The 17,577-nt window shown below is 44.5% G+C and overlaps 1 protein-coding gene across 6 annotated transcripts in view; it reads right to left on the reverse strand.

Annotated features, from left to right (window-relative positions):
* Positions 1-13,178, reverse strand: part of HECW1 (HECT, C2 and WW domain containing E3 ubiquitin protein ligase 1) — a 246,687-nt gene extending 233,509 nt beyond the window's left edge. For 2 of the 6 annotated variants that reach the window (XM_038129379.1, XM_038129376.1), the window contains exon 1: positions 12,897-13,177. In XM_038129379.1, coding sequence (XP_037985307.1) covers positions 12,897-12,926 — 30 coding nt within the window. In that variant the 5' untranslated portion in view covers positions 12,927-13,177. Of the gene's footprint in view, positions 1-6,321; positions 6,439-12,896 lie in introns of all 6 variants that reach the window. The other 4 variants (XM_038129381.1, XM_038129380.1, XM_038129378.1 and 1 more) reach the window with 3 other exon arrangements.
* Between the last annotated feature and the right edge of the window lie 4,399 nt (positions 13,179-17,577).

The following is a 17,577-nucleotide window of genomic DNA, read 5'->3' on the forward strand; positions in this document are numbered from 1 at the left end:
TGGTGACCAGTGACAGGACCAGAGGCAATGGGCATAGACTGAAATACAGAAAATCCCTTTAAGAAAAAAACATTAACTAAGAAAGAAAAAAGCCCCAAACAATCGTGAGGCCTGAAGAACGCAGATTACATAGATAACTGGATGGCAGATTTGACACAACATTCCTATGGGAGATCACATCCCTGCTAGAAGAGCATTTAGTACCTGAAAATTTTGGGTCAATACACTGAAAATGGCTAAGTATTTGTGGCAGAGCATGACAAGGATCTCTGAAAGATTCCAAATTTTGTCCATGGACAGCAGAACACCTCTAAGGAAACAAAAAAAAACTTTTCAAAATATTTTTTCTACATATATACTTGGGTATCTGTACTCAGCCTAAAAAAAGACTAAGCACAGTGATAAAGCTTCTTCTAATTTGCTTTTGCTTCATCTGTCAACAGACTAAAAGTTTGACACCTCCAAGTTCTGTCCAGCTAATAGAGCAGTTCAAGATTAGTTCTGCCTCCTGTGAGAGGCACTAATCTGCTGTGTGAGTACCTTGACCAGGGGCACAGCAGAGATACCCTCCAATCCACCATCCAGCAGAAGAGGTGCCAGGCCAGCGGGAGACTGAAAGGTAATTGTACACACAAAATGCAAGGCAAGGGCTAGCAAACAAGCACAAGGAATTTGTTAACTAAACAGAATCAGAAATATCTCAGGATATTTTAAAAATCCATTAACTGTCTCTTTCTTCATCTTAGGAGATGACAAACTGCTGTTGTTGAGCAGCTTCTTCTGAACAAGGAACTGCTCAACTGTCAAACAAATGCACTGTCACACTAAAGAAATGCATTTTCCACATTTATGTTTTGCCAGACTAAACAGCTGGAGGATGGTCTTCAATATACTAGAGCAATCCAGAAGGCAAAGAGTGAAGGTCTTTGAAGGAATAAGACAAATCACCACAGAAGTGTAAGACTTTAAATGAAGCCATCATTTTTCTGTTCATTGCACTAGTGACTACTTTGACTGCCACAAGAGAAGTGAAGCTAAAATGGGAAGCCAAAATTTGTCTCCTTGATGGAGGACCACTTTCGAACAATCTGGTGAGAGTTTGCCTTTGCTATATCCTAAGACAGGCCCACTGTGTCAAAATACAGGCCATTTTGCAAACAAAAATAAGAAGGTCCCAATACCACCAAAACCAGGAGGGCCAAACAGTAGCACTACACTTAGTTTGCACCAGATGCTTGAAAGCCCAAACACAGGCTCAAACAGCTATTAAAAAAGTGTTTGTGAGGTGGAAGGAAGTTGAGGTAATGAGAAGAAAAAAAATTGCTCCCAGCAATGTCAGGAGGGAATAAAAGAGAAACTCACTAGCATAACATTTGAATCTAACCTGGGAAAATTGAATTCAAAAAGGGAGCAGGGATCCTGTTCAAGGTGATCTTGTCAAGCCAAAAAGCAACAGTGTATGTCTGGGGGATGGGCTTCCCGCACTGATGTGTTTTTGTTTTCCAGTGCACAAGCATTAGAAAACTGCAAACTGAGAAATCTGTGTGGTCTCTGCCCCACATAAATATGCAGTGAATATTTGCACAGTTATTTTAAGACCTCATGGGCCAAATGCATCCCTAGTGCAAGATCAGTGACTTAAATAAACTTGGCGTAAGCTGAGACATGGGCCCCAGGCTTTCGTGAAGTAAATACAATAGTACAGCACCTTAATGATGTGCACTGGAGATGGGAGATGATTTTTAAGAAAGGGCTGTATAAAGAAATGGCAGAGTAGGTCAAGTCTCGTTCTCTGCACTGTGGGAAATCGAAGCATTCTGAAGTTTTCCTTACAGCTGAAACAAACCACCAACAACCACCACCTTGCCACACCTCCATGTCTGATCTCTCCCAACTGGATCTGATCATTAAACAAGGCTGCAGGGCTCCAGATCCTCTGAACAGTTGCCAGCTGCAGTACAAACACATTCTCATGAGGAACATTTTGATTCTGTTTAAAACAGCATTTTTTTTGACAGAAAACTGTTCCACTGGCAAATTTTCATGCAGCTTCACTACTTAATATGCCTCCCCTCCTCCCACACATGCATGCTCCAGAACTACTTCAAGAAGATAATTACACCGCATGTTCACAATGTATTGGATTTGCTCCTGCCAGGTCACCTGTCTTCACTGGGAGTGGGAGACTCCAAAGAAAGGAGTCATCAAAACAAGGATGATGCAATGTCTACACATAAATGACACATATTCCCCAGAAATACCTGCAAATAAAAAAATACATGGAGTTTTTGGGGGATGGGGTGGTTTGAGAGGCTTGATAGGTAGCTTCATAGTAGCTCACATGGTAGCTCACAAATTCAGCTCTTTACTCAAACAGCTATCTATCAGAAAATGAGCATTGTAATTATATCACCAATCTTGATCAACAACTCATTACTTGCTTGTGATTTGTGGGGGTCTCTAGTTTCCAGCAAATAATGCAACAGTGCTGCACGGATCCGAGAACTATTTGTATCTCCATCTCTTCCCCGTGACTCAGCATTCAGCAGGGCTGCCAAAGACTGGTCCAAGCTCCTGAACCACACCTGAAGCTGGGCAAGCCCAGCAGGACAGCACTGCAGGGACACAAACTACAGCAAGAGGAGGAACATCAGAATTGGTTAGCAGTCTCTGAAACAGAGTCTTCTCAATGCCAACCCTGTCTGCTCTGAAACAGGATTTTTTTTCCTCCACAGCAATTACATAAAAATGGCTCATTATGCAGAAGACTTGCTACCTCCAGCAGATGCAGTATTTGCCTGCTGACTTAGGCTGAAAAAATTTTTACCTCCTGCTTCCTTTAAAAACCTGTGTGTGAGGAAACAAGAAAACATAAAAAAAACCCTTATAAGCTCCTAGGGGGAGCAAACTTTTTTAATTCGTTCATCATGAACTGCAGTTTCAACTATGTTCCTCTAATGAGAATTGGCATGAAGGCCAACTGAGACCTCTGCAGCTACAAAGTCTTCCTTCCCACTCTACTATCTATCAGACTCCATGAAAAGAGAATCAAGGAAACTGGTTACGGAAAGACAATGGTTTGGCTGAGTGGTGCACCTGGAAAGCATTTCTCAGTAATGTCTCACCTTCATCTTCTCACTCAAACTTAAAGGTGAGCCCAACAACTTTCTAGGCTCTGATCCAAGTCCTCTGAGGTTATCACATATGATATGCAGCTTATCAAAGCTCTGACTGAATTACACCAGTATCCTGTTACATGGGAATTCGTATTTGAAAGCTTTCATATTCACCATTAGCTACCAGGATTCCACTGAAGAAACTATTGCATAAAAGAAGCCAAATGAACATGCAACTTCCCACTGGATGCATCACTGAGGCATGAATAAAAACAGTTCAGAAGACTAAGACTGAACATAGATATTCTGGGCCAGATCAAAAGAATGGGGCTTACGCAAAATTTAGACATTGAAGTTGAAAATGATACTCACTGCTACTCAGTCCTGCTCTCAGCATAAGAGGATTCAGGAACCTCGTGTTCTGCTCCTGTGCATCGCAGAAACACCAGTCTTGACAACCCACATGCTACTCTGCATATAAAACATCGGAACCAGCTCTTGGCAAAGGCACACACAAACTCCCCCTCTACCCATTAAAGCAGAATTGTGCTCCCTCTTGCTCTCTGGTTCAATGAATCTTCAAATGTTCCATGTAGAACACAACAGCTTCGGCCAGATGCGTGTAAAGTACATCCCATACTCGCACAAACTTAAGAGACGCTCCCTGCCTGTTAGGACACATTCCTGGAAAGACACAGATCTAGGTTCTAGATCTAAATCAGGTACAAGAGAAATAGTAATACCCTTCCTGGGGAGGGCAGCTCCTTCCTAAACACCACACCTTATCCAACACACCAGTTCTGGAGTTCCTGCTTTTGAGGACCAGCCTCCCTTCAGGCACTGTTAACCAGTTTTGCACTTAATCCAGGGCACAATTACACTGAGGGGGCAGAGATGCAGCAAGCTACTTTTGCCTTCATTACATGGGGAATAAAAGTCCTGGGGACAGCAGAGCCCTGCACATAAACCAGTCACACGCAGCCAACTCAAGATAATCTGTCATGCCTCTCTTTTTGGTGCAGCACTGCATGAAACACGGCTATAGTGTCCTGCATATAAGCTAGTAATCTCACAATATGCCATGTACACTTAGGAGCTTAGATCTTCATTTGCTTAAGGCCCTCTTATCACTTTTCATTTCAGCATGCGGATGTCCCCTCTCGTGGTCCCACAAGGATTATTTGGATTAGCAATGCTGCATTTATATCCGTTTTGGTCCAGGTAGCAAAAGCAGACGAACTGGGTGTTCAGTAAGTTATTAGAAGGCCATCAAGTAGACTGATCTCCTGTCCATCTCAGACCTGCTGTGAGAAGGTCACAAGTCAGCCAAGCATATTATTCACGACCCTTCCCGAGCTGCCAGATAATTTGGTGTTAAATCAAACACCTCCTCAAACGCCCTATTTCTCATCTTCCCCTCGGTGAGCCAGCCTGACAGCCCACCTCATGCAAACCCTAAGCCTACTACCACTGCCACCACTTACACACCAGCTTTCCTAAGGTGCCTTGTCTCTCTAAGGTCAGCGGGACTTCCTCAGCAGGAAACATCACGCGTGCACACACAGCGCTGGCAGAACTAGGTTGGGAAAAAATAGGTCAAACCAGGCATATATTTAACTTGGAGACCAAACCTCAGAATCGTATTTTCCCAATAAACAATACATCCACATATGCACAAAATCCATATTTTATAACCATTAGAAAATCATCCTTATAAGAACTAGGCGACCAAGATATTTTACAGAAGCAGAGACTCTACCAGAAACTTTTCTATCCCCACTCTAAACAGAGGTTTAAACATGCAACCTCTCCCTCACAGCCCTACATCATCCTTTTGCTGTAATCAAGCAACTTCTTTCTCTACTATCTTTTGGGAAGTTGTTACTCATTTCCACCCAGAGCCTTAGACATTTTTTAGGGTTTTTTTGAAAGATGGTGACAGTACAGGGTTGAAACACCCCTGGAGGGAGCCTGGCCTGAGCCACTACCTCTATTCTGAACTTCAAAAAGTCACCTTAGCAGACAGTGGGGGTCGGGAAAGGGAAGGGAGGCATGAAGGCAGCCTGCCCCTTTCTAGAAGCTCTGCAGCAACTTCCCTGGGCTTCTGATGATCTTCCAAGATGGATAAGACAATAAAGTCACATGTAAAAAAAAAATTACCATGTGGCTCCAACAAACAAGTCAAGCAGCTGCTCCTTAGATTCCTTTTCTAGAAGATGCTGTCTTCTTCCACCCAGTGTAGGCTCCACCTCTAAACCTCAATAACTCAATTGGCAAGCTGAACACACAGAGGCACCCAGAACACTTTACAACACATTTGCTACAGTTTTGCTGCATTTCCTGCTTGTGATTTTGTTCCCACATCCCAAAACTTTTTCATTCCCTGCTCAGCAACAATAAAACCTAATTTGTAAACTGCCCTAAGTGCTTCGTGATAAGCAAGTACCCTCTCAGCACCACGCAAAAGATAGCAATATTTAAGGACTCGGAGACATACAATTAGGTGATACATGTTTTTAATTAAATGCCCTAACATAATTGCTCAAATACACATACTAAGGTTTTAGCCTACATCATGTTATTGGGCATGGAGAATTAGTCTGAGTAATTAAACATGTTTTAATTGTCTGAAACATAAAATTGCATGACCAATGCTACCTGTGCAGCAAACTGCATTGCAAAGAACAGTACTTTGCAATCATTTGGTTCTTGAGCAGGGGGAAGGTAGAAAGGGGAGAACAGACTATCAAAGAGAATGAAAACACATGTGCAGAGAGGGAGTCTTTGAATATCTGCAGCGAGGATTCTTTGAGAGTGACAGTTCAGAGAAGCATGAAAGAATAAGGCAAAGTCAAATTTCAAGAGTGGGTAATGTTCTACACCAGGATGCAGTTTCCTGACTAACATAAGAACTGCTGTCTTTAGTCAGGTGAGAAATCTTATTCTTTAATGGGAGCTTTGTTCACAAAAAAACCTGGGTAATCTCACAAACAAAGCAAAATCCTTAAGGAACACTAAGAAGCAAAAGCAAAAACACTAGGAAACAAAAAGGAAGGTAAATCAGGTAGCCTGACCCTTATAAACCACCAAAGTGTTCACTCTTGGAAAGGGGTCTACCACAGAACCATGTGTTTCTCTACTGAAATAATTTTCTAGTCTAAGAAGTGGAAGACAAAATACAGTTCAGCTTATTGGTCCTTAATACCTGGTCTGGTAGTAACTTCTGTGGCTGTTTCTGCTTTAGCCTGCTGCTCGAGTAATAAGAAATGTCAGTGCTTCATGCTGGCACAGGACACAGCTAGCTTCCCTGTGACACTCAGTTCTGTAAATAAATAAATAAATGAATGAATGAATAAATGGATAAATAAGATCACCAGAGGCCTTGCAGCACTGCCTTTCATCAAGAAAAGTTCCAAATAACTTTAGAAGGACCATTGCTCATTCTTAAACCAAACTCAATAACACTTTCTCTCAGCATCATGGCTTGCCTGTGACTCAGGGTACATATGTAATGTTTCTGAATCATGGCCTCACATTGGCTACCACTTGAGAGCATGGTGCAGTCAAATTAGACAACTTAAGAATTCATGGAAGTACCTTACTCCTTATCTCTACACAGCTTTCACATGCCTGTAACCAAGAACAGGAGACCACCCAATGGCTACTGGGCATTTCATGAGTCTCGAATAACATCATCCTGGAAACCTGTTCTGACTCCAAGATAAATATTTCATCTGCTTACCCCATTTTTCATGGTCAAGCATGTGGCAACTAAACTTTGCTATTTAAATCAAGATGCGACTTCAGAGAGTAAATCTGGTAATTTCTTTGTCTTCTTAAGGCAACCATGCAGTCACACACAAAACATGCCTCATTGAAGAAAAGTATATATATTTTTTAAATTAAAAATCCTAGGGCCTCTCACATGGCTTTTTTAACACATTATTAAAGACAACTGACAAATACCACAATACTTGACAGATGTTCTGCATTAAAATGTGAATGCTAAATTCAAATTTTCCTGAGGCTGCATTAACACCTTGGAATAAGACAGTATCTCCTACTTTACTACTTTAGTGACACTAGCAGTCTTGAAAGGTCCCAGATTTCAAAAGAAAAGCAGCAAGTTGCCCAGGTTGGGGATATCAGATGATCACATTCATGGCAGTAGTTTGTCAAGCACTTGTACTAGTGCCCAGATGCCCAGACAGGAAGTCCCACACGCCTGAGTTATTGCATCCAGCTAGAAGAACTGCAGTTCAAAAAATTTAGGAAGTGCCTTATAACAGGCATACAGTTCACATGCAAAGCTAGATTATGCCCAGCTTCATGGCTTCTTACCTAGCTCAGCAAAGTCTGTACAACATGTAATGTACATGCTGCCAAAGAGACAGACTGTGGCAGGATAGTTTGTTTTGGGGAGGAAGAAAAGTCACGGCAACTCCTAAGATCCAGAGAGAAGCTCCTTTACCCATCCCTGCTCTGTACAACCAGCACTCTGCCATTTCACCACAGCAAATAATGACTTGTTTGACCATCTTATCAAGAATTTCCCCCCCCCCCTCTTGCTCTCCTCCTACCCTTGGGAAAAGCAGACTATTTCCTGCTCCTCCTCTCTGCTTACACATGTTTCAGAGAGTTATTTCCAACCAATCCTCCTCTCTGTATACAGTGAGTAGCACAACATCAGATCTTCTCCAGCTTGCAGGATGCCATCCTAAATTTTACATGGAGATGTGTGAAAGCATTTGGTTGGCACCAGAAGTACAGCAGGCTCCTGCTCCCTTAAAAAAAAAAAAAAAAGACAGGCCTGCTGAACCACACATTTCAGGACCTGAGGAACCTGATTTGGCAATTGAAGGTGCACATGGCACACATTTTCCTATGAAATGGAAAAATTAATTTTACTACATGACACATTTCAGTCCTGGTGTTCAAGAGGTCATTAACAAAACTACTTTAAAAGGTGCTAATAGGAAACAAATGCCCTTAACATCACAGACTTCCCAGATGACTCCTGCTAAGGAGATGGATGACAAATCACTCCATCAGTCATCTCTAAATTCCATATTGACTACACTGAAGCAATTACCTATTTATTTTTAGAGCATGTTCCATTTTAAACACAAATGATTCAGTCCAAGATATATTCTATACTCCATTGCTATTTAATGGGTTAACAACTCTCAAATTTACATGGATTTTAATTCTGGAAGAAATACTTGCCTTTTTGATTTTGCCTCCAGACATTGGTTGGGAATTTTAATTCAGGCTTGAAACCAAACAAATGTTGGTGCTCTACAAGCATCTGCAGAGAAATTTAAAAATATCTGGAAAGTGTGAAAGAGCAAGCCTGTTTTGCTAAATGCATAAAATGAAACCTCAGCGTAGGTCTCAATAATAGGCTTCCTGACTGCTGTGCACACGCTCTCTCCCACAGACCTTCTGCTCTGCAGCAAGGGAACGCTGCCTGCACTGCTGCGTCCTCAGAGAACTTTGCAATACAATGGAGCACAGAGATTCCCTGGGGAACACAGCGCTGATCACCGTCTTCAACGTTTCAAACGCAAGCACCAGGGTTTCCCTCTGTTTTAGGATCTCAAGGAAACCGCTTGCCACATCACTCCGCCCTGGCTCCCAAGCCATCTCACAGTTTATCTGCATTATAGGCAATGTTCTGGACAAAAGGATGAGGAGCTAGGATCAAGCTAAGGCTGTCTGAGCTCATGGAAAAGGAGGAAGAGATTATAAGTGGAAAGTTGGGGAAGGAGAGTCCTGAAGAGCTGACAGTGGTTTCTGCTGCTGCTGCCACTGGAGGGAGAGGACAAATGGGAGCTGCAACAGGTACTGCAGCAAGGGAAACCCTGCTCACCTGCTGCCCTGCTTCAACCCAGCTCCTCCCTGTTGCAAAATCAAAAGCAGTCCACAGCCAGCCACTTGCCCCCAGCAGTCTGCTGCCCAGGACAACAGCCCATTTCACCTGTAGTTTGGACCAGTCCTTCTGGTCTATTTTCCATAAACATCTGAGATTGAGTACATCATCTTGCCAAGGGACAGTCCCAGCATCTCCTAAGGAGCCCTGCCTGAAGAACCTAAACTTCCTACTTCAGAGCTAACAACAGGATACCCTAGCCAGACATAGCTGACCAAAAAAGGCCAAGACTGACTCACAAGCCCATTATATAGCTGCCTAGCCACCATTCATTAACTGTAAGGAAAATGACCCTGGGCTCCCTGCATCAAAGAACCTTGCCATTTCTTCTTAATTAATTCTAAGCATCTTGCTGGCCTCAAATCTCAGCTGGAAAAAATCAACTAAAGTAGGCGGCATCTTATCTTGCCCTTTGCTACTGGCTGCACTTTTATTTTTTCTGAGTTGCATGACCCCCAGCCTTCTGAGATTACCAGTAGAAAACAAAGTATTGCTGTGTTTTAGGACAAATACTAGGTACATAAGATCTAGTCAGTTTTAAGCTTTATTAGAATTAATGGTCATGGTATCTAAGGCCAATAGAAATACTCTTCTAAGGAATTAAACCAAACGCCTGCAGTATTTGCCATTCAGCCACTGCAGAATCACAAGAGCACATGAAATGTTACAGGAGAAATGGGTAAAAAAAGCCTTAAACAGAAGCAAAACTGACTCATCTCCTTATTGCCAAAACCGAGAAAGCCGCTGAGTGTAAACAAACAACAGACATCCTGAAGAAAAGGGGGCGTCACAATTCCTTTTCCTGCTAATAGGCAGATACACAAACCCGTATGGGCAGGACCATCCTCCAGCTACTGCAAGCCGATCTGAGGGACACAGCCAATGCTACAGCAACATTCCCGGCAGCACAGGTGCCACTGGAGGCAAGGGAGCATCTGAGGTGATGGTGACTCCCAGTGCAATGACGGTTCATCGCTGTATCTGCTGGAAAGCTGTGGCAGCTGCAGGCATGATCCACCCCTGTAAGCTACACGTATATCTGGATACCCAGCTGAACTGTTTGGGGCACTGTTCACAAAGGCCTAATTTTGGCTTAGGCTGGCAAGCACCCCGTCTACAGAACAGGAGGGAGAGTGAGCCAGAGCATTTGTTTAAAGCTTGGGTTCTCCTCCCTGTCTCTAGAGGCCTACAAAGACTATGATCTTTACATGCTGAAGACAGGCTTTGTGGGCACCCCTAACTTTGGAGGAAACTACATAGGAAAAGACATAGGACCATAGAGATATTTAGAAAGATCAAAAGTCATAATGAGGACAAACTACATTCTCTGACAAAACCTATCTAAGATATTTTGGAATAATTGCTTTTTTTAATTACTAAAAGCCCTTCTGTTTGAACTTTGCAACTGGTGTGGAAATCAGGAGGCTGTTTTGCTGGGTATTTTTTACAAGCATCTTTCAGAGGTGAAACCACAGGGGCAGCCTTAATCCCCTGCATCCACAAGGCAGATCAAACAGCTTTAAAACACAGGTAACCTATCCTCTTTATCAGAACAGCTCCTGGCCCAACACCAACTGTCCAACACCATCACTCTCACAACTTGAATCCTCCCCACAATACCATGGCCACATCTTTTGCAGTATTTCAAAAGGCAGCTAATAAGCTAAATTTCGCTCTCACTATTTTTCCAAGTCACTGCATTGTTTGTAAGAAGACTATTCAAAAGGAGACAAGGAGAAGGATTTAGCACTACCTTGAATGAATGCCACTTAGCGTCTGACACAGCACGTGCAAAACTTCACGAAGCTTCACAGGGATTATCTCACAATGGCAGAGGATGCAAGATCGCATGCCATGTACATGAAACACAAAGCCACTGAAAAATGCACCTTAGTAACAAGTCTTAGCCAGTTATTTATTGGAAAACCGTAAGGATCATATTGTTTATTAGAATGCACTTAAAATACTAAGCATATGGATTTGGGATGAATTCTTTGGGATATTCTGAGCATGTGTACACAGTTTGCTTTCAAATTAATCAGCATCACGTTCAGATATTGATAGTTCCTGATAAAATCACTGAGTGGATCAGTTCGTGCTCTGGCCTGCTCTGGTTTAAAATGAGTAAGCTGATTGACACTAAAAGTTTAGGAGTCCAAAGCTCAGGTCACATTAAGTCAGAAACACATCAGCGATAGCATCACACAAGTGACAAAACATGCCCTCCACTCTTAACTCGCATGCTGCTCACAAATGCTGACCATCAACCACTCTTTGTTCTGACCTAACTCCCTGCTCACCCTCCTGAAACAAACAAGTAAACAGACCCCATATTTCCTCTGTAAGAACACATACTCTTTTCCCCTGTACTAGACTGAGACTGCATTGACAGGATGAGTGGTGTGGGTTGACTAAGTGTGTGCTGCCTTTTACATCTTCTTCTGGTTCCAGCATGAAAATCAACATTGCACCTGTGTTGTCCAAACTGGGTGTGCACTTTAGAGACAGACAGAAGGGAAGCAGAGAGAGCAGCCAGGATACATACCGTACTCCACTTCTTCACAAAACACACGTACTACACAGAGAAATGATAATCCCTTCTTAGTGGAAAATCCAAATTTTCAAAATGAATCCCCAAGCCAAAATGAATTACTGTAATAACTGCAATCCTTGCATGAGCACTAATCAGAAAGGCACAGCTGACCACCTGCTATGTGCCACCACTGGCACAGCAGCACCCTGCCCCTAATTGCTGCCCTGTTCAGACAGGGCTAGGCACCCCACAGAACACGACAGTGGTGCTGGTAAACACAGGGACAGGAGCACAGCCTGACTGACTGTTGTACAGTCTCACTACGCACTTCTGCTGAGTGCAGCATATATATTAAAAGGAAAAAAAAAAAAAAGAAAAAGCACTACTGCAGCTCCAAACAGCAGGATGCAAAAATCTAAACCCAGGCCGAGTAATTTCTTCGGCAACTACTGAGAAACACACGGGAAACGATGCAATAGAGAACAAAATGAATTGTAGTGCCTGTGTCAGTACAAACCCATTATCTATGCAGGCTGCAAAATGAGAAACGCAGCATTTGACAATCCTACAGGCTAGGGCAATGTTCTTAACATACTTATAAAGTTATTTTATTTAATTGCTAACAAAAAAAATGCAGTTACATAATAACACAAGGTAATAACCAAAATATGAAGTCACAAGATTGGCTTACAGCAACAGAGCACCGGGGGAGTGGGGGGGGGGGGGGGGGGAGCAGTTCGTGCTTTAAATTTTGCTGCATTGTCAGGGAGCCAAGAGCCAAAACTGGGGGCTTCTGCTTTCTGCTTTTACAGAGAAAGGACATAACCACCAAAAATTCGGCGCGGGACTCTTCATCACCGCCTGCGTGCATCCACATCCCCAAATGATGTCAATCCCCGCCGGCACGTCGCTCATCATAATTCTACACTATTTGGTCGCTAGTGGAATTCAGCCGACAGGCCGACGGCTCAGCCCGTAACCCACCGGGGCCCAGTGAGCTCCCCAGAGAGCGACCCAAGCACACCGCCCCCCGCCCAGGGCAGCGCTCACGGGCACGGCCGGGGGTCCCATCCCGCACGGACCTCCGAGGCACAAAGGCGGCACCGCGCAGCCGGGCACGGTGACAGCGCACACCCACGACCCGCCGCCGCATCCCGCCGGCCGGGCGGGGGCTGCCCGCCCCGGGGAGGGCCTTTCCCGGAGCCGAGGCCGCTACCAGCTCCATCCCGCCTCGCACTTCTCCGCTGGGAGCCGACGCCACCCGCCCCCGCCCCACCACCCTCCCCCGGGGCAGGGCGGCAGCGGCCCCTCGTACCTGGACAATGCCGGCCTGGGCACAGCTCATGCTCCCCCGGCGAGGGCAGGTCTCACATCCCACACGTGCCTGTCAGCCGGCAGGGAGGAAGGGCGGGCGGGTTGCCGGCGTGTCAGCCCCCGCCGAGCCGCACCATAGTCCAGCACCGGCTGATACGCCCGCAGCACCGCCGCGCTCCCTCCTCCTCTTCCTCCGCCCCGCCAGCCTCCTCCCACCTCGCCGCCTGTCGCTGGGTACCGGCCGCCTGGAGCCACCCACACGCCGCGGCGGGCGCCCGGCAGCGCCGCCCGGCCCGGCCCGGCCCGGCCCGCCCCTCCGCGCTCCTCCCGCCCGGCCGGCGCTGTCCCAGGCCGCCTGCCTGCCGAGCCCACCCGCGGGCCGCCCTCTCGCTCCGCTCTCACCATCCTCCTCCTCACAGCATCCCGGCTCTCCTCCACTGATCCCACGGGGACATCGCCGCACGCAGCCCGGCTCACCACGCATCGGGCATGGAGGCGGAAAAAATCAACGTGTTCTCCTCTTTGCCCCTTGTAGTCGGGGCTGCCGCCCTCACATCAACTTCTCACCTGTGCCAGAGCCTCCGGGATGATCATTTAAGCCTTTTCACCGCTCACCTGAACACGAGCTAGGGCGGCACTACTGCTCTAGCAGCTGTCTCCTCCCCTAGGGAACACGCGCCTTTCACCACCTTCATCCCCAGACTCTCCTCTTGGACAGGGGTTTAAGACTTTAACCCCTGGACAAAGTAAGTCACTGTTCCACAGCTGTGAAAACAGCAAGTTTCAAAATGCAGTTCAGGATGGGGCCAGAGGTGCTCTACACGTATTTCTCCCACTGGTCTTGCAGACCGGTTCACCAAAAACAGACCACGAGCTGATGGGACTGCAGGGAACATCAGCTTCCAGCAGCAACTTGCTGTGTCTGCATCCACCGGCCGAAAGGGCTAAAGAACAGCTCTTCTTGTCAGCGGGCAGAGGGAAAAGACAGAACAATCCTGCAGAGGCCCACTTACCCCCTCACCTCATTTTTCTAGATAAAAGGTTTTCTTAAATAGTGCTTTTTAAAAACTATCCTGTTGGAGTGGTTTCACACCCACCCACTACTAAATGTATCAATTTTTTCAAGACTCTTCTGGATCTTAATTTGTGTCCCAAAGCAAAAACATGTTGATAAAAGCCACAAATGTGTCCAACAACTTCATAAATGAAGCTAAGTTTGTTTCTAAAACCTTCCTAGCAATCTCCCCTCTTGCAAGTTTCTATGGATCTAACACTTACTGTGCTTGGTATCAGTGTAAAATATACTTATTTTAATTAGCTAATCAGTTCACTCTAAAATACTTTCAGATACATTGTGGCCTCTCATTTCCACTTGATCATCCCATTTTCTTTCTTAAAGAGGTGAAACAGGAGAAATTAGAATCATATAAGCAGAACCTCAGAAGGAAAATCAAATTGGATTTGGGGAAAAGAATGGCTCGGTATTTTATACTACTAGTGTAAGATGAAATATACCAACAGTCAGAACTACTCACACGTGATACCAGTAAGTGGGCTTATTCCCTGTGCATTGAGAGTGGGAAGAAAGGGGTGCCTATCATCAAAAAGCAGCTCCAACTTTTACCAGGAGCAAGGTAAATCAAAAGGCACACCAGGTCATGAAAGCCACATGAGCAAATGTGCATCTCAGAACACTCTTCTGCAGGTGTTTGGGAAATTCAGGTGATGTTTGGGCAAGCACACTGGCTCTCCTCATCCAACAAAGCCATCCACTGATCACAGGTTGCCGTGGGCCATGATGACAAAATCCTGCAGGAGGCCTCCAAACAGATATTTCCCTCCTTGTTTTAAATCTGTGTATCAACATTTACACTGGAGCTGCCTACAGTAGGCATGTGCTTTTGTCTTTGCACTTTTAAAGGCTAAATAGGAAAGAAAAAAATTGAGGTGAGGGAGAGAGTCAGAGGAGTGCAAAGGTGAAGTTTGCCCAAAGTTCACGCAGTAATTTTCTGGAAGAGAGTAGAGAATTGGTCCAAGCCTCCTCACTCTTGATTCATTGCCCCCTCAGAGCTTTTACCCTGTTCCTTCTGCTCTTCTGGGTTACTGGTGTAATTCTACATCATGCATTAAAATGACACATGCTTCTCATCTCCAAGGGTGGACACATATGTTGATTTTATCAAAACTGTTAAGTTAGTGAAATCAGGAAAACCTGACAAATGCACATGTTTAAAAACAGTCTAATTCCAGCAGCTCAAACTTCAAGCTTGGTTATGAATTTTAGAGGCAGCTTAACATTATGGGCATGCATGAGGAGTAGGAACCACCATGAACACATTCAGGGCCATATGATATGAAGCGGAAGACCTTGCCATGCGCTGTGGACCTGGGGAAAGGAACCCCTTTAGGGGGGCAAAGCATATGCTTTCCTCTTTAGAAGCTACCACCCCGGCTTTCCTTTAAGACTGAAAAGAACATCCTGAATCTCCTACGAGAGAAGGAAGTTAAAAATTGTCCCCTGCTAGAATTTATGTAAAACCAGAGATCAAAATTAAGATCAAGAGGCAAAATGCATACCCACTTCCAGTAGACATCCACTCAAATACTGAGCAGAAGATGAATGTGGCAACTGGTTCATAAAATGAAACAGGCTTTGAAGAGGACATTTTGCCCTGCTGCTCCTCAAAAGAATGAAATTATTCATATTGGAAATAAAGTGGCTTGCATTGTAACTTTGCATTTGACTGAAAAGGAAGAGAGTTGCATAATGCATAAGGAGCTTTAAAATTAGACTAAACTTTGGCAGTTCAGATTCTTATCTGTATAATAAACAAATCTCTGAATTTCATATGGCTACCTTTTATACACTCCCCAGCCTCCCACAGACTAAGCAAAACAGCATGTTTTGCTGTCCCACAGGCTTGCTGACAAGTCCTGGTGTCTTTTCAGACATTAGCTAAGCCCTTTTAGTGCCTCAGGACAGGTCTGCAGGCAGTACAAGATGAAGATGATTTGGGCAGCAAGTGACCAAGACGCATGTCTGTTTTGCAGGAAATTTTGCAGAGTTTTGACAGCCAGAGAGTAGTCCTGCAAAAGGAGGAAATGGAAGCAAGAAAAATTTATCTTGGGGAGGTTGTGGAAAAAGCGAGATGAAGCAATCTTGTCTTTCCCTACCAAATACTTCTGAGGTACATAAACACACACTCTTGAGTTGGCAGAGGACAGATTCCATTGCATTTCCAAAACCTGTCATTCTGGTGGCTCATGCCTGATCAGAGAAATGTCCACTTGGTATAGTATACTTTGTAGTTATTTATAAGTGCTTTGATCAAATAAGTGGGAAAAAACAGGAAATTTTGTTATTCTTAAAAAATGTCAGGCACACCTTGGTCTGAAGAAACAGACAGCTGTGTTGGTTGTTGTGTTACAGCCAATAAAAAAGCCCAGAAAACCCCACTGATTTCCTTTTCTTCAAGACTCGTGCTGATCTGGTTGATGATGGTAGGACTAAGTAAGGCTCTCACAGAGTGTACTCATACCTTGCATTTGTAGGGGGCCAGGTATAAACAGACCCAAACCTTCCCCTAAAGAGCTTTTCTGGAAGAAGGGATGGTCGGTCTCTGAATCATTGACTAGGGATGCTCTTGCCTTAAAGCTCTATCAAGTCCAAGAGTAATTTCAAGCTGCTTAAGCTTTATATTGCCCCTTGAATCAGTCAAACATAGGAACACAGCCATTATCCTGCCACTGGCTCTGGGGGGGCTTTAAATAAATAAAGACTGGGTGATTGATAAGTGGGAATCCACCACCTTGGCAGAGTAGGGTAATTTAGCAGTTCACATGTACATTTGGACATATCCTAAGTTTTTATGCTGGATTTGTCTCCAGCTGAGCTAGATGCCATGTAGGTACATCTCTTTTCTGCAACTTAGTATTCACTAAATTTTACCAATAAACACAATTTTCACCCGATAAAGAGACTACCACTCAGATGATCTAGGGCAGCATTTCTCAATGCTAGGCTAATTTTCTTCAAGTGATATTCTCAGACCTGTCCTCTGTGCGTTCTGACTTTGGATTATTCGCTCTGTTGGAGCTCAGAACTCTGTTACTGACACACAAAGACTGTCTTTAAAGAGGGACCTGGCTAATGATGTCTAATTTTTTTACTGTATTTTGGCTTACACAGGTGGGATTGCTCATATTTCAGCTGGATGCCATGCTTATGCATAGCAGGTACTTGTCTGGTGTAGGTGCTCAGATTTCAGGCCCTAAGAGAGTGCTTTCCTTTAGCTGACCTTGGGCAGGAGCTGACTGTTTCTTAGTTACTGTAACCTTCCTTCCTTTCTGGCAGCCCGGATCTGAACATTTGGGGAGGCCATGATGGACATTCTCCTAGAACAGATGACCAAAGATTATAACTGTTGGAGAATGATATGAGGCAGGTGTTAAAGTCACTTCTGTCCTGGCAGGACTGCACCACCTATTAGCATTTTTCCTCAGAGGAGCAGACAGCTTGCTATGCAACAGCCCTGACTCCATCCCTGTTTTATCCTGGATGTGCAAGGAAGTTTCTTTGCAGAGGGCCTGAATTACTGGAGTATTTAACCAACTTGATCAAAAGAATTCTAGCCCCTCAGCTGCAATCATTTGCATGGCCTGATTTTTACAGTTTCCCCTGA

The sequence above is a fragment of the Motacilla alba genome, chromosome 2 (assembly GCF_015832195.1).
Source record: "Motacilla alba alba isolate MOTALB_02 chromosome 2, Motacilla_alba_V1.0_pri, whole genome shotgun sequence".
Lineage (NCBI taxonomy): Eukaryota > Metazoa > Chordata > Aves > Passeriformes > Motacillidae > Motacilla > Motacilla alba.